This window comes from Hyaena hyaena, unplaced genomic scaffold (assembly GCF_003009895.1).
Source record: "Hyaena hyaena isolate Hyena2069 unplaced genomic scaffold, ASM300989v1 scaffold_534, whole genome shotgun sequence".
Lineage (NCBI taxonomy): Eukaryota > Metazoa > Chordata > Mammalia > Carnivora > Hyaenidae > Hyaena > Hyaena hyaena.
The window spans coordinates 397,319-412,234 of NW_024081166.1; the positions used below are offsets into that span (position 1 = coordinate 397,319).

Sequence of the window (14,916 nt, forward strand, 5' to 3'; positions counted from 1 at the left end):
CAGAGCAGCTGCACCAGTTTGCATTCCCACCAACAGTGCAAGAGGGTGCCCGTTTTTCCACATCCTCGCCAATATCTATAGTCTCCTGATTTGTTCATTTTAGAAGCATCCAACTCTTGATTTCAGTTCGGGTCATGATATTTGGAGAAAGTTATAGATTTCTGAGAGTTTATCCCTCCCCCTTTTCTAGAAGGAAATGTGTTTGGAGGTTTTGGGGTGAGGGTAGAGGTCTCATCTCAAACTGAGAGAGAGGAACTCCAAGGAGACTTCCCAGAGAGGTTCCTACAGTCTGAAGAGCTGAGGTTGGTGGGAGACCCATACCTGGAAAAGTGTAAGGTTGGGGACTGTTGCTGGCCAGCTGCTTTGCCACAAACCCAGCAAAGGTGACTTCTTTGGAAATTGATCTTTATTGAGACCATGGACAAATAATCATTTTACAAATATTGGGTGAACTCCTATTATACATCTGGAACTGTTCTGGGAACTTAGAATATATCAATATCAACAAAACAGAGCTCCCTGTACTCAAATCAATTAGACAAATCCATGAAATAATTATATGGAAGAGGAAATTATAAGTTCTAAAGAAAAATAAAACTGATGAGGTGGATGAAGGGATGGGGGTATCAGGAGAAGGAAGAAAGGTGAAGGCAGTTTGAAATATTACATAGAATGGTGCAAATTTAAAGCAAAGACTTAAAGGAGGTGATGGAGTTAATTAGCCAAGTGGTAATCTCAGGTAAGAGGAAGCAGCTAGAGCAGTTTCTTACTTGAGCATGAGTGCAAAACCTCTAGGGGCTTCAACACGCTCCCAAAATTTCTGATTCAGTGTTAGGGGAGGTGACAGGAATTTGTATTTCTAGAAGTTGTCACCTGATGTTGATGCTGCTGGTCCAGGAACTACACTTTGAGAATCCTTGAGCTAGAGGAAAGCCCCCCCAGGTGGTAATGTGACAGATGTGTTCAGATGCTTCCCTGCGAGGACTGCTTAGAGAAGAGCTAGCTGGAGCCATTCTGGAAGAATTTTTAAAATTTTTTAATGTTTATTTTTGAAAGAGAGAGAGACAGAGCGTGAGTGGCAGAGGGGCAGAGAGAGGGAGACACAGAATCCAAAACGGACTCCAGGCTCTGAGCTGTCAGCACAGAGCCTGACACGGGGCTTGAACCCACAAACTGTGAGATCATGACCTGAGCCGAAGTCAGATGCTTAACCGACTGAGCCACCCAGGTGCCCCACCATTCTGGAAGATTTACCCTGGTGGGCTACAGAAAACCACGGGCTAAGGGAGAAAGAATTTTTGTGACAAATTGGACAAGATAATTGCTCAGCCTAAAAATCCTCACTTAACTCATGAAATTCACCCCTTCCTTCAAGATGCCATCTCCTACAGTTGTAATCTAAACTTATTTCCCAATTGGTGTCTTTATCATCTGACTTCAGTTACTTCTCTGCAAATATCCTCATTGTGCTTTTTCCACAAAAAGGTGTATAATCCGACATAGATTTTCCACTCTAATACTAAGGCTGTTGACCATTTACTAAAATTGCACTGTAGTAAAGAATGAGGCCCAAACAGCACTAAGCAATACACAGAATTCTTTTTTCTGCCTTAGATCATTCTCTTCCTACTCTCTAGCAACAGTGCCAAATGTTCTTCTTGCCCTTCTTGATCCCTGCCTCCTCCCCCTCAACGGATGATGTCTCCTATTCAAAGAGAAAACATGGCCTATGACACATGAAAGCCTCCACGTTCCTGCCATTTCCACCCCAAATACATATATGCACACATGTTTACTAGCTACAAATGTACTTTTTTCATTTATCTCTTTCCCCCCAGTCTCAAATAAGACCATACATTTAGACAAAGCATTTAGAAGGTGTTTGACACAAACTACTGGGCTCATTTACATTTATTCATGGAAGGTTTTTTTTTTTTTTTTGCTTTGTTTATTACTTTTAAGAAATAGATAAATGCATAATGAGTATAAAATTTTAGAGTCTCTTTCCTATTTCTATTCCACAGAGACAACCACTGTTACCAGTTTCTTGTGTATTTTTCAAGAGATATTTTATGTATAAACAAGCAACTATAGTCATACATATCTTTTATGTAACACAAATAGTAACATACTATACATACTTTTTCACACTCTGATTTTTCCCTTTAAAATGTTATGAAAATCTTTTCATATCAAAATATAGAGCTTTCTTGTTCATTATAAGTGTACACAATAATTTATTTGTATGTATTGCTGGACATATTCATTTCTCATACATGGAAATATACTTACAGGATAAATTCTTAGAAATAGAATGACTATATCATAGGTCATCACCACATTGTTTCCATGGGATTGATCATGTCAGCAATGTGTAAGAGTACATGCTTCCCTCACTCTGAATCCACAGAGTATTTTCCATTCATCATTCATTCATCAAATATTTAAGTGACTATTATGAACCAAATTTTGTGCTAGAACCAGAAATCAAAATTTCTGCTCTTAAAGAGCTTATATTCTAATGAGGAAAGATGTCATAAAGAAATAAAGAAATGGCAGTTAAGTTTATAATTTAACTTTTTACTTTGCCTGAGATCTTTGGCTCCCATGCTGCATAAATACACCGCTATGTTTGTACTTTTAAAAGAATCGAGGGGCGCCTGGGTGGCTTAGTTGGTTAAGCGTCCGACTTTCGCTTAGGTCATGATCTCGCGGTTCGTGGGTTCGAGCCCCGCGTCGGGCTCTGTGCTGACAGCTCAGAGCCTGGAGCCTGTTTCAGTCTGTGACTCCCTCTCTCTCTGACCCTCCCCTGCTCACGCTGTCTCTCTCTCTCTCCTAGAAATAAATAAAGTGATTGACTGGAACATGTTTAGCTTAAATATACACTGGCTTTATGTAAATATAAAGTCAAAGTAGCCACAATGTTAAATACAATGGGGAACTTTCTATTTTCATTTTATTTAGTTGGCTGTACATAATGCTGTGAAATATAATATCTTGTATTTCTCCATCTGATACAGTAAAGCATCCTAATATGCCAGATACAAATTGAAGCACAGGGTTAAGATAGTAACATCTTGAGACTCATTCCCAAGATAATTTTGAGAAATCTGTCTTTATCTGAATAACAAGAAAGGAGAACTGCTGTTCATATATTTTAACTTAGCTTTTTTTTTCTATTTAAGAGCACTGAAATTGCTAGCAAATAGTTTTTCTCTTCTTCAAGATTTTAAGGCTAGTTTTTTTTTTTAATAATTTGAAATACAGGTTCTTATTCAGTAACTTAATTATTTCTACCCTTTTTAAACTTTTATTACTATGATAGTAGTGGCTATTATCTCTAGATAAAAAATATTTTATTGAATGTACTTGGAATTGATACTAGTAGGCATTCATTTTAGAGAAAATTATAAACAAATTATAAAGTATTTGTTGGCTATTTCAGACATGACATGGTTAAATGATGACAATTTTATCTTACCTAGCTGTGAATCTGAACTGTCATCTGGACAGAATGACAAAGTATCGGAGCACACAACGTTTGAACCTCCTGATTTGTTTCCTAAGTTTTGAGCACCAATCAATTACATTTATTAAGCAATGCAGCTGTGCTAAGTTCTATATGTGTGTTTGTGTGTGTGTGTAAGAGCCAGTACTTGCCAAGATAGGAAAACAAACTTATTTCATATCACTGATCTGCCCAGATAGCAAACGATTCTCAAAGTAAAAATGGCCTCAGGGTAAAGAATAGATCAAGAGTATACCTGTAAAATCATCTATTTAGACTTCAGAAAGGTTTAAGGGAGTGCCTAGTAGAGTACCGGGCTAAACAAAGGGCTTCTGAGAATCTTAAGGGTGTCGTCCTACAGCCCTAATATTCTAAGCAAAGTGAAGACTGTCTTGAAAAACTACACATGTGATGTTTTGGGGCCTGTAATGACTTCCAATCAGATTCACAGGGAAACATAAAGTTTATAAGAGAATTTTACTAACTTCAGACCAAGGAGGAAAAAGACAATTCAAAATGAAAAGATTTTCTATAGGCAGAAAGCAGGACATGAAATCTATTTAGCTGTAAATCTATACTATTTCTTATAGAAAGACAGGATCTCTCTGAGCAGAGTCAAGAGCCCAGAAAAGAGATTCAAAAGCCACAGATTACAGTGGATTAGGGAACCAAATTAGCAAATAGAAGTGAATCTAATGAGGGTGTTTCTTACCTTCAGAATTGAGCAGTGTGATAGCATTTTTCTGGGTGGATTCAAATCAGTGGCTGCTATGTGCTTCCCATTCTTTCATCTTTTTGAGTTGATGGCAAGTTAAATTTGAAACCATTCCATAACTCTACATTTTTGCTCCCTCCCATGTTTTATATATTTTAAGTCACATTTTGCATTTTTTATTTGTTTGTTTCCTTTAACTCATTATATTTTAGGCAATTTTATTAATTTTGTCTTTTAACCTTCACAACAGCTTTATAAAATAGCTACACATTTACCATTTTTTACTTTCATATATTTTCTTGTTATTAATTAGTGCCATTTCTTTTTGGCTTAAAGAAGTTCCTTTACTATTTCTTGTAAAATTGGTTTAGTAGTGGTGAACCCCTTTAGCTTTTGCTGGTCTAGAAAACTCTTTATCTCTCCTTCAATTCCAAATGTCTTGCTGAGTTGAGTATTCTTGGTTGGAAGTTCTTTTCCTTTTGGGACTTTGAATGTGAAATGCTGCTTCTTTCCAGCCTGTAGAGTTTCTGCTGACAAATTCTGCTTATAGACTTATGGGGTTTTCCTTGTGTGTAAACAATTTGTTTTTCTCTGGTTATTTTTAAGATTCTCTCTTTATCTTCAACTTGTCACATTTTAATTATAATGTGTCTTGGTGTGGTTTATTTTTTTTGGGCTCATCCTATTTAGAAGTCTCTGGGCTTTTTGGACATGGATGTCTGTTTCCTTCCATAAGTTAGGGATGTTTTCAGCCATTATTTCTTCAAATAAGAGTTCTGCTCCCCCCCCCAAAAAAAAAAAATTCTGCTCCCTTCTTTCTCTCTCCTCCTTCTGGGATTCTTATAATGCAAATTTTATTCCACTTAAAGTTGTCCCCAGAGGTCCCATAAATTAGCTTTATTTTATTTTTTAATTTTATTTCTTTAATATTTTAATTATTTTGTTTATTATTATTTTGTTTATTTTATTTATATATTTTATTTTTATTATTTTATTTTTATTATTTTGTTTATTACGTTTATTATTTTTATTTTTGAGAGAGACAGAGCACAAGCAGGGGAGGGGCAGAGAGAGAGAGACAGAATCCAAAGCAGGCTCCAGACTCTGAGCTGTCAGCACAGATCCCAGTACAGGGCTCGAACCACAAACCGTGAAGATAATGACCTGAGCTGAAGGTCATAACAATTGAGCCAACAAGCTGCTCCAAATTAGCTTCAATAAAAAAAAAAAAAAAAAAAAAAACATTTGTTTTTGTTTTTATTTTTTGCTGTTCTGACTGGATGAATTCCTTTTCTTTGTCTTCCAGCTCACTGATCTATTCTTCTGTTTCATCTAGTCTGCTATTGAACCCCTCTATTATATTTTTCAGTTCAGTTATTGTATTCTTCAGCTCTATAACTTCTGTTTGATATTTTCTTATTTTTAAAAAAAAATTTTAAAAGCTTATTTATTTTGAGAGAGACCACACTAGTGGGGGAAGGATAGAGAGAGAGAGAAAGAGAGAGAGAGAGAGAGAGAGAGAGAATCCCAAGAAGACTCCATGCTACCAGCACAGAGCCCAGTGAGGGACTTAAACCCATGAAGCCACAAGATCATGACCTGAGCTGAAACCAAGAGTCATCCATGCTCAACCTATTGAGCCACCTGGGTGCCCCAGCTATCTCATTCTTGAAGGAGTTGGCCCTTATGTACGTAATGATCCTTCTTGTTCAACCTGGCTCTTAGTTGTGTCTCAAACACTTATGATTGTCTAAACCACCTGATTCATTCTTGGTATGCTCTAGTTGTGGAGGGTATGCCACAACCAGTCAGTGATCCAAGGGGAAGAACCTCATTTATCACCTAGTTTCAGACTGACTGAAAGCCAGACTCTCTGGCAATAGCTTTTAAAGTATGCAAATATATACAGTCACATGGAGCTAAAGTAAAAATCCCTGCTGGCCTCCAAACCAGGAGATCTGGAGGTGCCCCCTACGTGACGGTTCCAAAAATGGGGGTTCCAGATGAGTGTGTAAGTTTCTTCCTGGGAGGTCTCAGAAGGGAAGAGAAGGCTGTAGGAAGGCTGGGGGCAGGGGAGATGCAGAAGGGTGATTTTTCTGTGCTTAAGTTTTGGGAGCACAGCCTCAGCTTCTAGATGTGTGGAATACCTGAAGGCTGTCCCTCAGGCTGAAGTTCCAGGCTAAGAAAACTGACTTTTTTCACAGGAAGTCTGGAGTTGTATTTCAGTCTGCTGTCTGTATAGTGCTCTGAGGGGGGTGGCCTGTAGAGAACTGTGTCCTGATTGTTACATTTCTCAGAGCTCAGGAACCACCGCTCCCTTGACCACCAGGGCCAGGCAGTTAAAGGGTGTCCTGTGTGTGGATTGCATGTGCCTGCTGGCTTTTGCTAGGAAGCTAGAGTGGAGGGGGTGGGACAATCTGGTCAGTTTCAGAATAGCAGCAGGGAAACATCTTGACTGCCGGTACCCCCCCCCCCCACACCCCGCCGGCCCCAGGCTTCAGGAATGCAGTGGGAAAGAGCCTTGTGTATATGTGTTGATGACTTTAGCTGGGAGCAGGAGAATGCTGTGACCCATTGGTCACCAGCCCCAGCTAGGAAGGGCACCAGGGCAGTGCGACCACCCAATGCTTGCTGACTTTAGCCAGGGACTGGAGAATGCTACAACCACTCACACTTCCCTGCTCCAGCCCAGGAGCAGGGGCGTGCTGCAACCACTCATCCCTGCCTGTCTTAGCAAGACCACAGATATCCAAGCTCACCTACCTGTGGAGGGTAGGCAAAGTGTGCAAAGATGGTGAAATGTGCAAAAATGGTGTCCATCTGTGCCTCTGTCTCCAGGGTGCGTTTCAAGTGCTCTGGGAGCCTCCAGTAGATGCTTTTAGATTAGCAAATGAATTTCATTGACACGTAGTCTAGGCACGTTTCAAATTGCTGTTTTCTCATTGGGTCTCAGGGCAAGTGAGATCACACCCGAGCCCTTTGATAGGGAAAATCTCAGTTTTCTGTAACACTTTGGTTCCCTTAGATGTCTAAGCCTGATCCCAGGGGTTAACTGCCTAATGTGGGGCACCAACACATAGCTCCTCCAGGAGAAGCACCAGACTGATGAGCTCCTATGCTTTTGTGTGTTCACACCAGGGATGGGATTTTTGGTGAGACCGTATCTCTGCCTCTTCTACATGTCTGGATGTGGTCTTTTTATCCTTTGTTGTGGAGAAGCAGTTTGTCTAATATTCAGATCCTTTTCAGAGGGAAATGATCCATATATGGCTGTAGATTAGGTATGTCCGTGGGAGGGGGTGAATTCAGGACCTTTCTCTGCTGCCATCTTGCAGACGTCCACATCCTGTGTTTTTCTGCCTCAACTTTGGTCATACTTTCCCCTGTATCTGGAAAGGCATTCACTGTTTCATCATGGTAGGATTAATTCTCCCTCATCACTTTTTCTTTGATGGGCATCTTTCTTTGGTGCCCTTACGGCATTGTATTGTTGTCTTATTATTATGTGTTTGGCTGTTTCATGACTGTGCTAGATTCTTAAAAATAAGAATGATGTGTTGTTTTGCTGTTTTTATTTTGTTCAGAGGTATGTTTGTTTGCTTGTTTGTTTTTTGCTGTTCTTTTATACCTGGCAGATTAATCGGCACATAAATATCACTCAGTAAGTATTTCTTAAAAGAATAAATGGGCACAAAGAAGTATAATAAGAACACAAAGGAAGTCCCTGGAAAACACTGTGAACACATTTCTATTACACTTCACACATTTAGACATAGTCACTATCTTAAACATCCCATTAAAAAATAAACAGTTCAGGGGTGCCTGGGTGGCTCAGTTGATTAAGCATCCAACTTTGGCTCAGGTCATGATCTTGCAGTTGGGTAAGTCTGAGCCCTGCAATGGGCTCTGTGCTGACAGCTCAGCCTGGAGCCTGCTTCAGATTCTGTGTCTCACTCTCTGCCCCTTCCCTGCTCATGCGCTGTCTCTCTCTCAAACAAACGAACAAACATTTTTAAAAAAGAAGAAAAAGAAGGAAAAAAAAAGAAAGGAGTTCATTCTACTGGACTGCCTCCCCTTGAAAATACTTCTTACTCTATAACAAAATCTTTACTTTACAAAAAAAAAAGTTACTTTGTAGATCTCATGACTAGAACAGAATTATTATGTAAAGTAATAAATTTTTCACTGACAGGAAAATGATGATTAAGGGAATGAGTTTGTTCTACCAGTTGTTTGTTATGTTGTCATTGTAGAGAAGTTTATTAATCTTCAGCACCTCAGTTTTCTTATCTATGAAATGGAGATAATAATTTCACCTACCTCAGAGTGCCAGGGTGGTTCAGTTGGGTAAGCAGCTGACTCTTAATTTCAGCTCAGGTCATGATCCCACAGTGTGTGAGATCAAGCCCCGCATGGGGCTCCGCACTGGACTCAGAACCTACTTAGTATTACCTCTCTCCCTCTCCCTCTGCCCCTCCCTCGTTGTTCACATGTGCACACACATGTGTGTGTTCTCTCCCTCTCCTTCTCTCCCTCTCAAAAAAAAAATCAAACAAACCTGTTTTTGTATGAACCCCGCCTCCCCTTCATTATTTACAGTATAAAGTAAACCAAACTATGCTTCTATGAACTTATAGTTTAATATGAATGAAATATATTTGGACATTAAGCTCAAACTGACAGCTGAACATAAATCAGCATTAGACTCAAATACAACTATGCAAATAGAGGAGTAAATGTATGGTGGCTACATCAATAAATTGGCAAATATTCATTCTGAGTAAAGTCTGGGGAAATTTTTCACTCTGTTATTAACCAGAAGGCTACATATAATTGATGAGACTTCTTGCTCTGCTTAACAAATAATCCTAACTATTTCTCATTTGAAATATAGACTGCAATCTATGTTCCAGGAGTAGGAGAGACATGTGACATTGTCCATGTCCACTAACCTAGAGGTGCCCCTAGCAGTCCCTAGCACTGCGAGGACTCACAATGGTAACTTAAGATGTAAAGGAATAGGAAAGACTCTGATTGGAGGTCAAGCACGAATTAATAAAAGTAGATAATTTATTGAAAAAAATCTTATGGTTATTCATTTTTGAGAGAGAGAGCATGAGCGAGGGAGGAGCAGAGAGAGAGGGAGACACAGAATCCCAAGCAGGCTCCAGGCTCTGAGCTGTCAGCACAGAGCCCAAAGCAGGGCTTAAACCCATGAACTGCGAGCTCATGAACTGAGCTGAAGTCAGATGCTCAGCCGACTGAGCCACCTAGGCCCCCTGACTTATGGAAATTCTAATTGTATGTGGCAAGGAAAATCAAACAAAAATAAAAAGAAACTCAATTGTGATTGGTTACATTTGTTTTCCATTTTCTTTGTTCGATAAATACAACTATCAGAAGATTACTTTTCTAAATTTAATAAGGGGATGATTTCTTAGAAACTGTAATCAAATTTATATGACATATTTTGATTTTTTCCTTAGCATTAACTACCATTTTATTGAGCCTAATTTAAATGCTACAATGTGATTCTTAGAGGATTCAGTTGAATTATCAAATAATTTACCCACTAATATTAAGCTGGTCCACTTACCAACAGAATTCATTTTTATTATGAAAACACACATAACTATCTCCAAATAGTTTCTCTTATTTAATATTCTATTCAAAATGTAATTTCAGAATTACCTCTTGAAGAGACTCTTATGTCAAAACTGTTTATCAGGCAAATTTAAGTGGAAAGTTATTTTTGCTTATAATACAGAAAATGTCATCACTTTTGAACCAACTCCTATAACACTACATAAGCAGTAGATAAATTCCCATAACACTAAATAATAAATAAATTAATTAAACACTAAATAAACACTGTTAGGAAAGAACTAACCAATCAAGAAAATGTTTAGTTTTTTCATTGAATATTTGGTACAAATTTTATGAGAGAATGGGGGGAAAATTAGAAGGAAGGTAGAAACTAATTAATATACTGTTTCTAATATGTGTAATTGGCTTAGAGTAAGCATTTCACCTGTGACCATTAACTGCCTGAAGATATTTCCAGGGAAAATAGCTAAAAACTGTGAGATCCACTGATCTTGAAAGCACATATCAAGGATTTTCATGACAATCCTTATGGTGCAGATGACCACACCATTATGCCTCAGGCCCTGTGATCCAGTATTGGCTTAGGAAATATTACATAACTCTCACAACAGGCTGGAAAGAGTGGAAATCATGGGGGGGGGGGGGAGGAAAAATAGTCCTAGAGCAGGACGTCTAAGAGATGTACTGTAAAAAGTCAGCCACAGGGGCACCTGGGTGGCTTGGTCATTTAAGCATCCGACTTCAGCTCAGGTCATGATCTCACGGTTCCTGGGTTCGAGTCCCGCGTCGGGCTCTGTGCTGACAGCTCAGAGCCTGGCGCCTGCTTCACATTCTGTGCCTCCCTCTCTTTCTGCCCCTCCCCTGCTCAGGCTTTTCTGCTCTTTCTCTCTCTCTCTCAAAAATAAATAAACGTTTAAGAAAAAAAAGTCAGCAATAAAAACAGCCACGGAAACAGCAGAAGAATAGCTAGAGTAAGATCATTTATTTGGAAAATTCCAACAAATGAGTTAAGAATGTGAGAAGCAGAGATGCCGAGAAAGTTGTACAGCAGAAATGTCAGAGCTGTTCTCAACCGAGAGAATTCATTGATACTACAGCAGTAAAAGGCTCAGACAAACAGCTGAGGAACAGCTCTCCCTGGTGGGCTCCCCCCAGAACCAGAACTCCTGTGGACCAACAGCAGCAGCAACACCTGGGAACTTCTTAGAGATGCAAGTTTGAGAGCCCCCAACCCAGTGTTACTGAATCTCTAACTCCAAAGGGTGGGGCCTAATAATTTGTGTTTTAACAGTCCTCTTGATGGTTCTGAGGCAACCTAAATTGGAAAACCACAGGTTTAGAATTTCTTTTTTTAAATTTTTTTTAACATTTTATTTTATTTTTTGAGAGACAGAGAGAGATGGAATACAAGCAGAGGAGAGGCTTAACCGACTGAGCCACCCAGGCGTTCCAAAGGTTTAGAATTTCTTTTTCTTTAAAAAATTTTTTTAAATGCTTATTTGTTTTTGAGAGAGACAGCTATCTTTGTTAACCTTTAAAAAGGTAAGTGTTGATATAAATAATGTAGATATATAACTTCTCAATTACATATATAAATACTCATTTTCTGGGTGACTGGTATTCAAACTTCTTTTTTTTTAATGTTTATTTATTTATTTTGAAAAAGAGAGAGAGAGACAGCACAAGTAGAGGAAGGGCAGAGAGAGGGAGAGAGAGAATCCCAAGCAGGCTCTGCACTGTCAACGCGAGGAGCCTGACACCAGCCTCCATCCCATTAACTGTGAGATCATGACCTGAGCAGAAATCAAGTGTCAGATGCTTAACCAACTGAGCCACTCAGGCACCCCTCAAATTTCTTGTGCCCCTCAATTTGCCTAGGAGCAAGCCATCAGCACCTGCTTTCAATGAATATCAGAAAATAAAAATTAAGTTTAGTACTGATAACCAAACACAAGTAAAATACTAGATGTGCTGTACCTCAAAGTTTTATTATACACACACACCACACTTTAATAGGAAGCACTTGATATAATGATATTAAGGTTTTTTAAATTTTTTTTAATGTTTATTTTTGAGAGAGAGACAGTCAGAGCACGAGCAAGGGAGGGCAGAGAGAGAGACAAAGAGTCTGAAGCAGACAGCAGGCTCTGAGCTGTCTGCACAGAGCTCCATGCAGAGCTTGAACCCACAAACTTCGAGATCATTCCCTGAGCCGAAGTTGGAAGCTTAACTGACTGAGCAACCCAGGCATCCCAAGACATAACCACTTTAAAGTAAAAATAATTTAAAGAACATGGGGGTACAATAATAGTTACAACAAAGAAAAAAGCTTCAGATTTCCATCTTCTCTCTGTCACCTAAGATATAGGTGGCTGCTAGAGAATTATGAAAAAAGAGAGAAGGGCTGATGCCAAAAAAAAAGAAAAAAGAAAAAGAAAAAATACTCTCATATAAAAAATATTAATCCTATTTCATTACACTCTACTTGTTCTCATTTGGCTTATAATTAAACAACAGCATGAACTCAACCAAAAATCATAAGCCATGTTTGGAGTGTCCTTTTTCAGATGTAAGGTTACAGGGTCCTTACAACGGTGACTTGTAAAGAAGAATAATTTCCATTTGAAGGCAAGTGTCATTATGGGCTATCCTTGCTGGCAAGTTCACCTTAAGTGAGTTATTTGGTCATATATGTCATTGTGATAATGGGCAGTGTTTTATGGCTATTTCACTCCAACTAATTTTATTTCACCTTTTTAAACCAAATTAACCACTTATATCCACAAAGACTACTAAACACTCTGACATTTTCCTAATTTCATAAAATGATCATAGAATGCTAGGGACATACTAAAAATATTTTATTTTTATTTCCGTTTTTATAATGTTTATATCCTGACATGAAATACATTAAAAGTTTCTTTAGTCTCTATGAGTCCAATGATAATGTTCTCAGTGTAACTTTGAATTAAGTAAAAAATTGTTTATGATTTTGAATACTGCCTTTAGTATATTTTCTTATATTAGGTTATATAATGCATAAATATGTATTAATGGCATTTCCTATTAAACTTTTTCTGTGCAGATGAAGAGAAAAACATAACTCAGGTTAATATAGTTTTTAAATGCAATTCTATGGTAGTAGAGATTTTACTGAGTTAGTTTACTCATAAAAATTGTTTTATGTGAGCTATATTTTAAGAAATGTTTTTGAAAGTTATTGTTACTGTTCTCATTGGAATTTTTAAATTAAATGAAAAGAAAAAGAAAATCTATACTCCCATTTATTTTAATCCATAGAATATTCTGGGAAAACACACACATATACTTTTTAAAACTTTACTCTGAAAGGGATTATTCCTGAAGACTTCTCTGAACTGTTTTTCTTCTCCTTTGTTACAGGTATCCAGTTTGTCAGCTATATTAACCTTATAAAAAAAAATGGATTTCTTAAACTCATCTGATCAAAACTTGACTTCCGAAGAACTATTAAACAGAATGCCATCTAAAATTCTGGTGTCCCTCACTCTCTCCGGGCTGGCACTGATGACAACGACCATCAACTCCCTTGTGATCGCTGCAATCATTGTGACCCGGAAGCTGCACCACCCAGCCAACTATTTAATTTGCTCCCTTGCAGTCACAGATTTTCTTGTAGCCGTCCTGGTGATGCCTTTCAGCATCGTGTACATTGTGAGAGAGAGCTGGAGTATGGGGCAAGTGGTCTGTGACATCTGGCTGAGCATTGACATTACGTGCTGCACGTGCTCGATCTTACATCTCTCTGCTATAGCTTTGGACCGGTATCGGGCCATCACAGATGCCGTGGAGTACTCCAGGAAAAGGACTCCCAAGCACGCAGGCATCATGATTACCATAGTTTGGATTCTATCTATTTTCATCTCTATGCCTCCTTTATTCTGGAGGCACCAAGGGACTAGCCGCGATGATGAGTGCATCATCAAACATGACCACATCGTTTCCACTATCTACTCAACATTCGGAGCTTTCTACATCCCACTAACATTGATTTTGATCCTCTACTACAAAATATATAAAGCAGCAAAAACGTTATACCACAAGAGACAAGCAAGTAAGATTGCCAAGGAGGAGGTGAATGGCCAAGTCCTTTTGGAGAGTGGTGAGAAAGGCACTAGACTAGTCTCCACACCCTACATGCTAGAAAAATCTTTATCTGATCCATCAACAGATTTTGATAAAATTCACGGCACAGTGAAAAGCTCCAGGTCTGAATTTAAATATGAGAAATCTTGGAGAAGGCAAAAGATCTCAGGCACAAGAGAACGCAAAGCAGCCACTACTCTGGGGTTAATCTTGGGCGCATTTGTAATATGTTGGCTTCCTTTCTTTGTAAAAGAATTGGTTGTTAATGTCTGTGAAAAATGTAAGATTTCTGAAGAAATGTCAAATTTTTTGACATGGCTTGGATATCTCAACTCCCTTATAAATCCACTGATTTATACAATCTTTAATGAAGACTTCAAGAAAGCATTCCAAAAACTTGTACGATGTCGATGTTAGTTTAAAGAAAGTTCATCATTAGAAGGCTGGGGATTTCTTGAGGTGAAGCAACTAAATGAATGCTGAATAAGAGGACATTTAAACTTTTAGGAGGAAATACATTGAAACTGCTAAAATTATAAGAATATAATTTGTATTTTAATAGCAATATGAACATAAACTTATTAAGTAAAAGCTGTTTCTTTTGGCCATCATTCTAGAGTATTCAAAACGAGAAGATAATTTATTGTTTGTAAACAATATTTTGCCTATGCAATGTCCCTAACAGGCTAACTGAAAATATATATTATAGTAATTATTACTAATAACAGTGATTTTCCAAGTTTACGGCTTATAACAATTACAGAAGTGTTCAATTAACATCTGTAAAATCTATATACTACTATGGTTTTATTATAAAATTCTGTGATTTTAGAGAAAAGAAAATTCACCACAAAGCACACCTTTCTCCTACCTAACCAAACTTGTCCCGTCTTCAACTTATCCTGCGAAAAATGGGAGGGGGAAGGAGCAAACAATGATTCCTAATATATTGGAGGAAATG

The 14,916-nt window shown here is 38.2% G+C and overlaps 1 protein-coding gene across 1 annotated transcript; it reads left to right on the forward strand.

Annotated features, from left to right (window-relative positions):
• The first annotated feature begins 13,271 nt into the window (after positions 1-13,271).
• HTR1F (5-hydroxytryptamine receptor 1F) lies at positions 13,272-14,635 on the forward strand. The gene has a single exon (XM_039255605.1). The coding sequence runs from the start codon at positions 13,272-13,274 to the stop codon at positions 14,370-14,372; it is 1,101 nt and encodes a 366-aa protein (XP_039111536.1). The 3' UTR covers positions 14,373-14,635.
• The last annotated feature ends 281 nt before the right edge of the window (positions 14,636-14,916 follow it).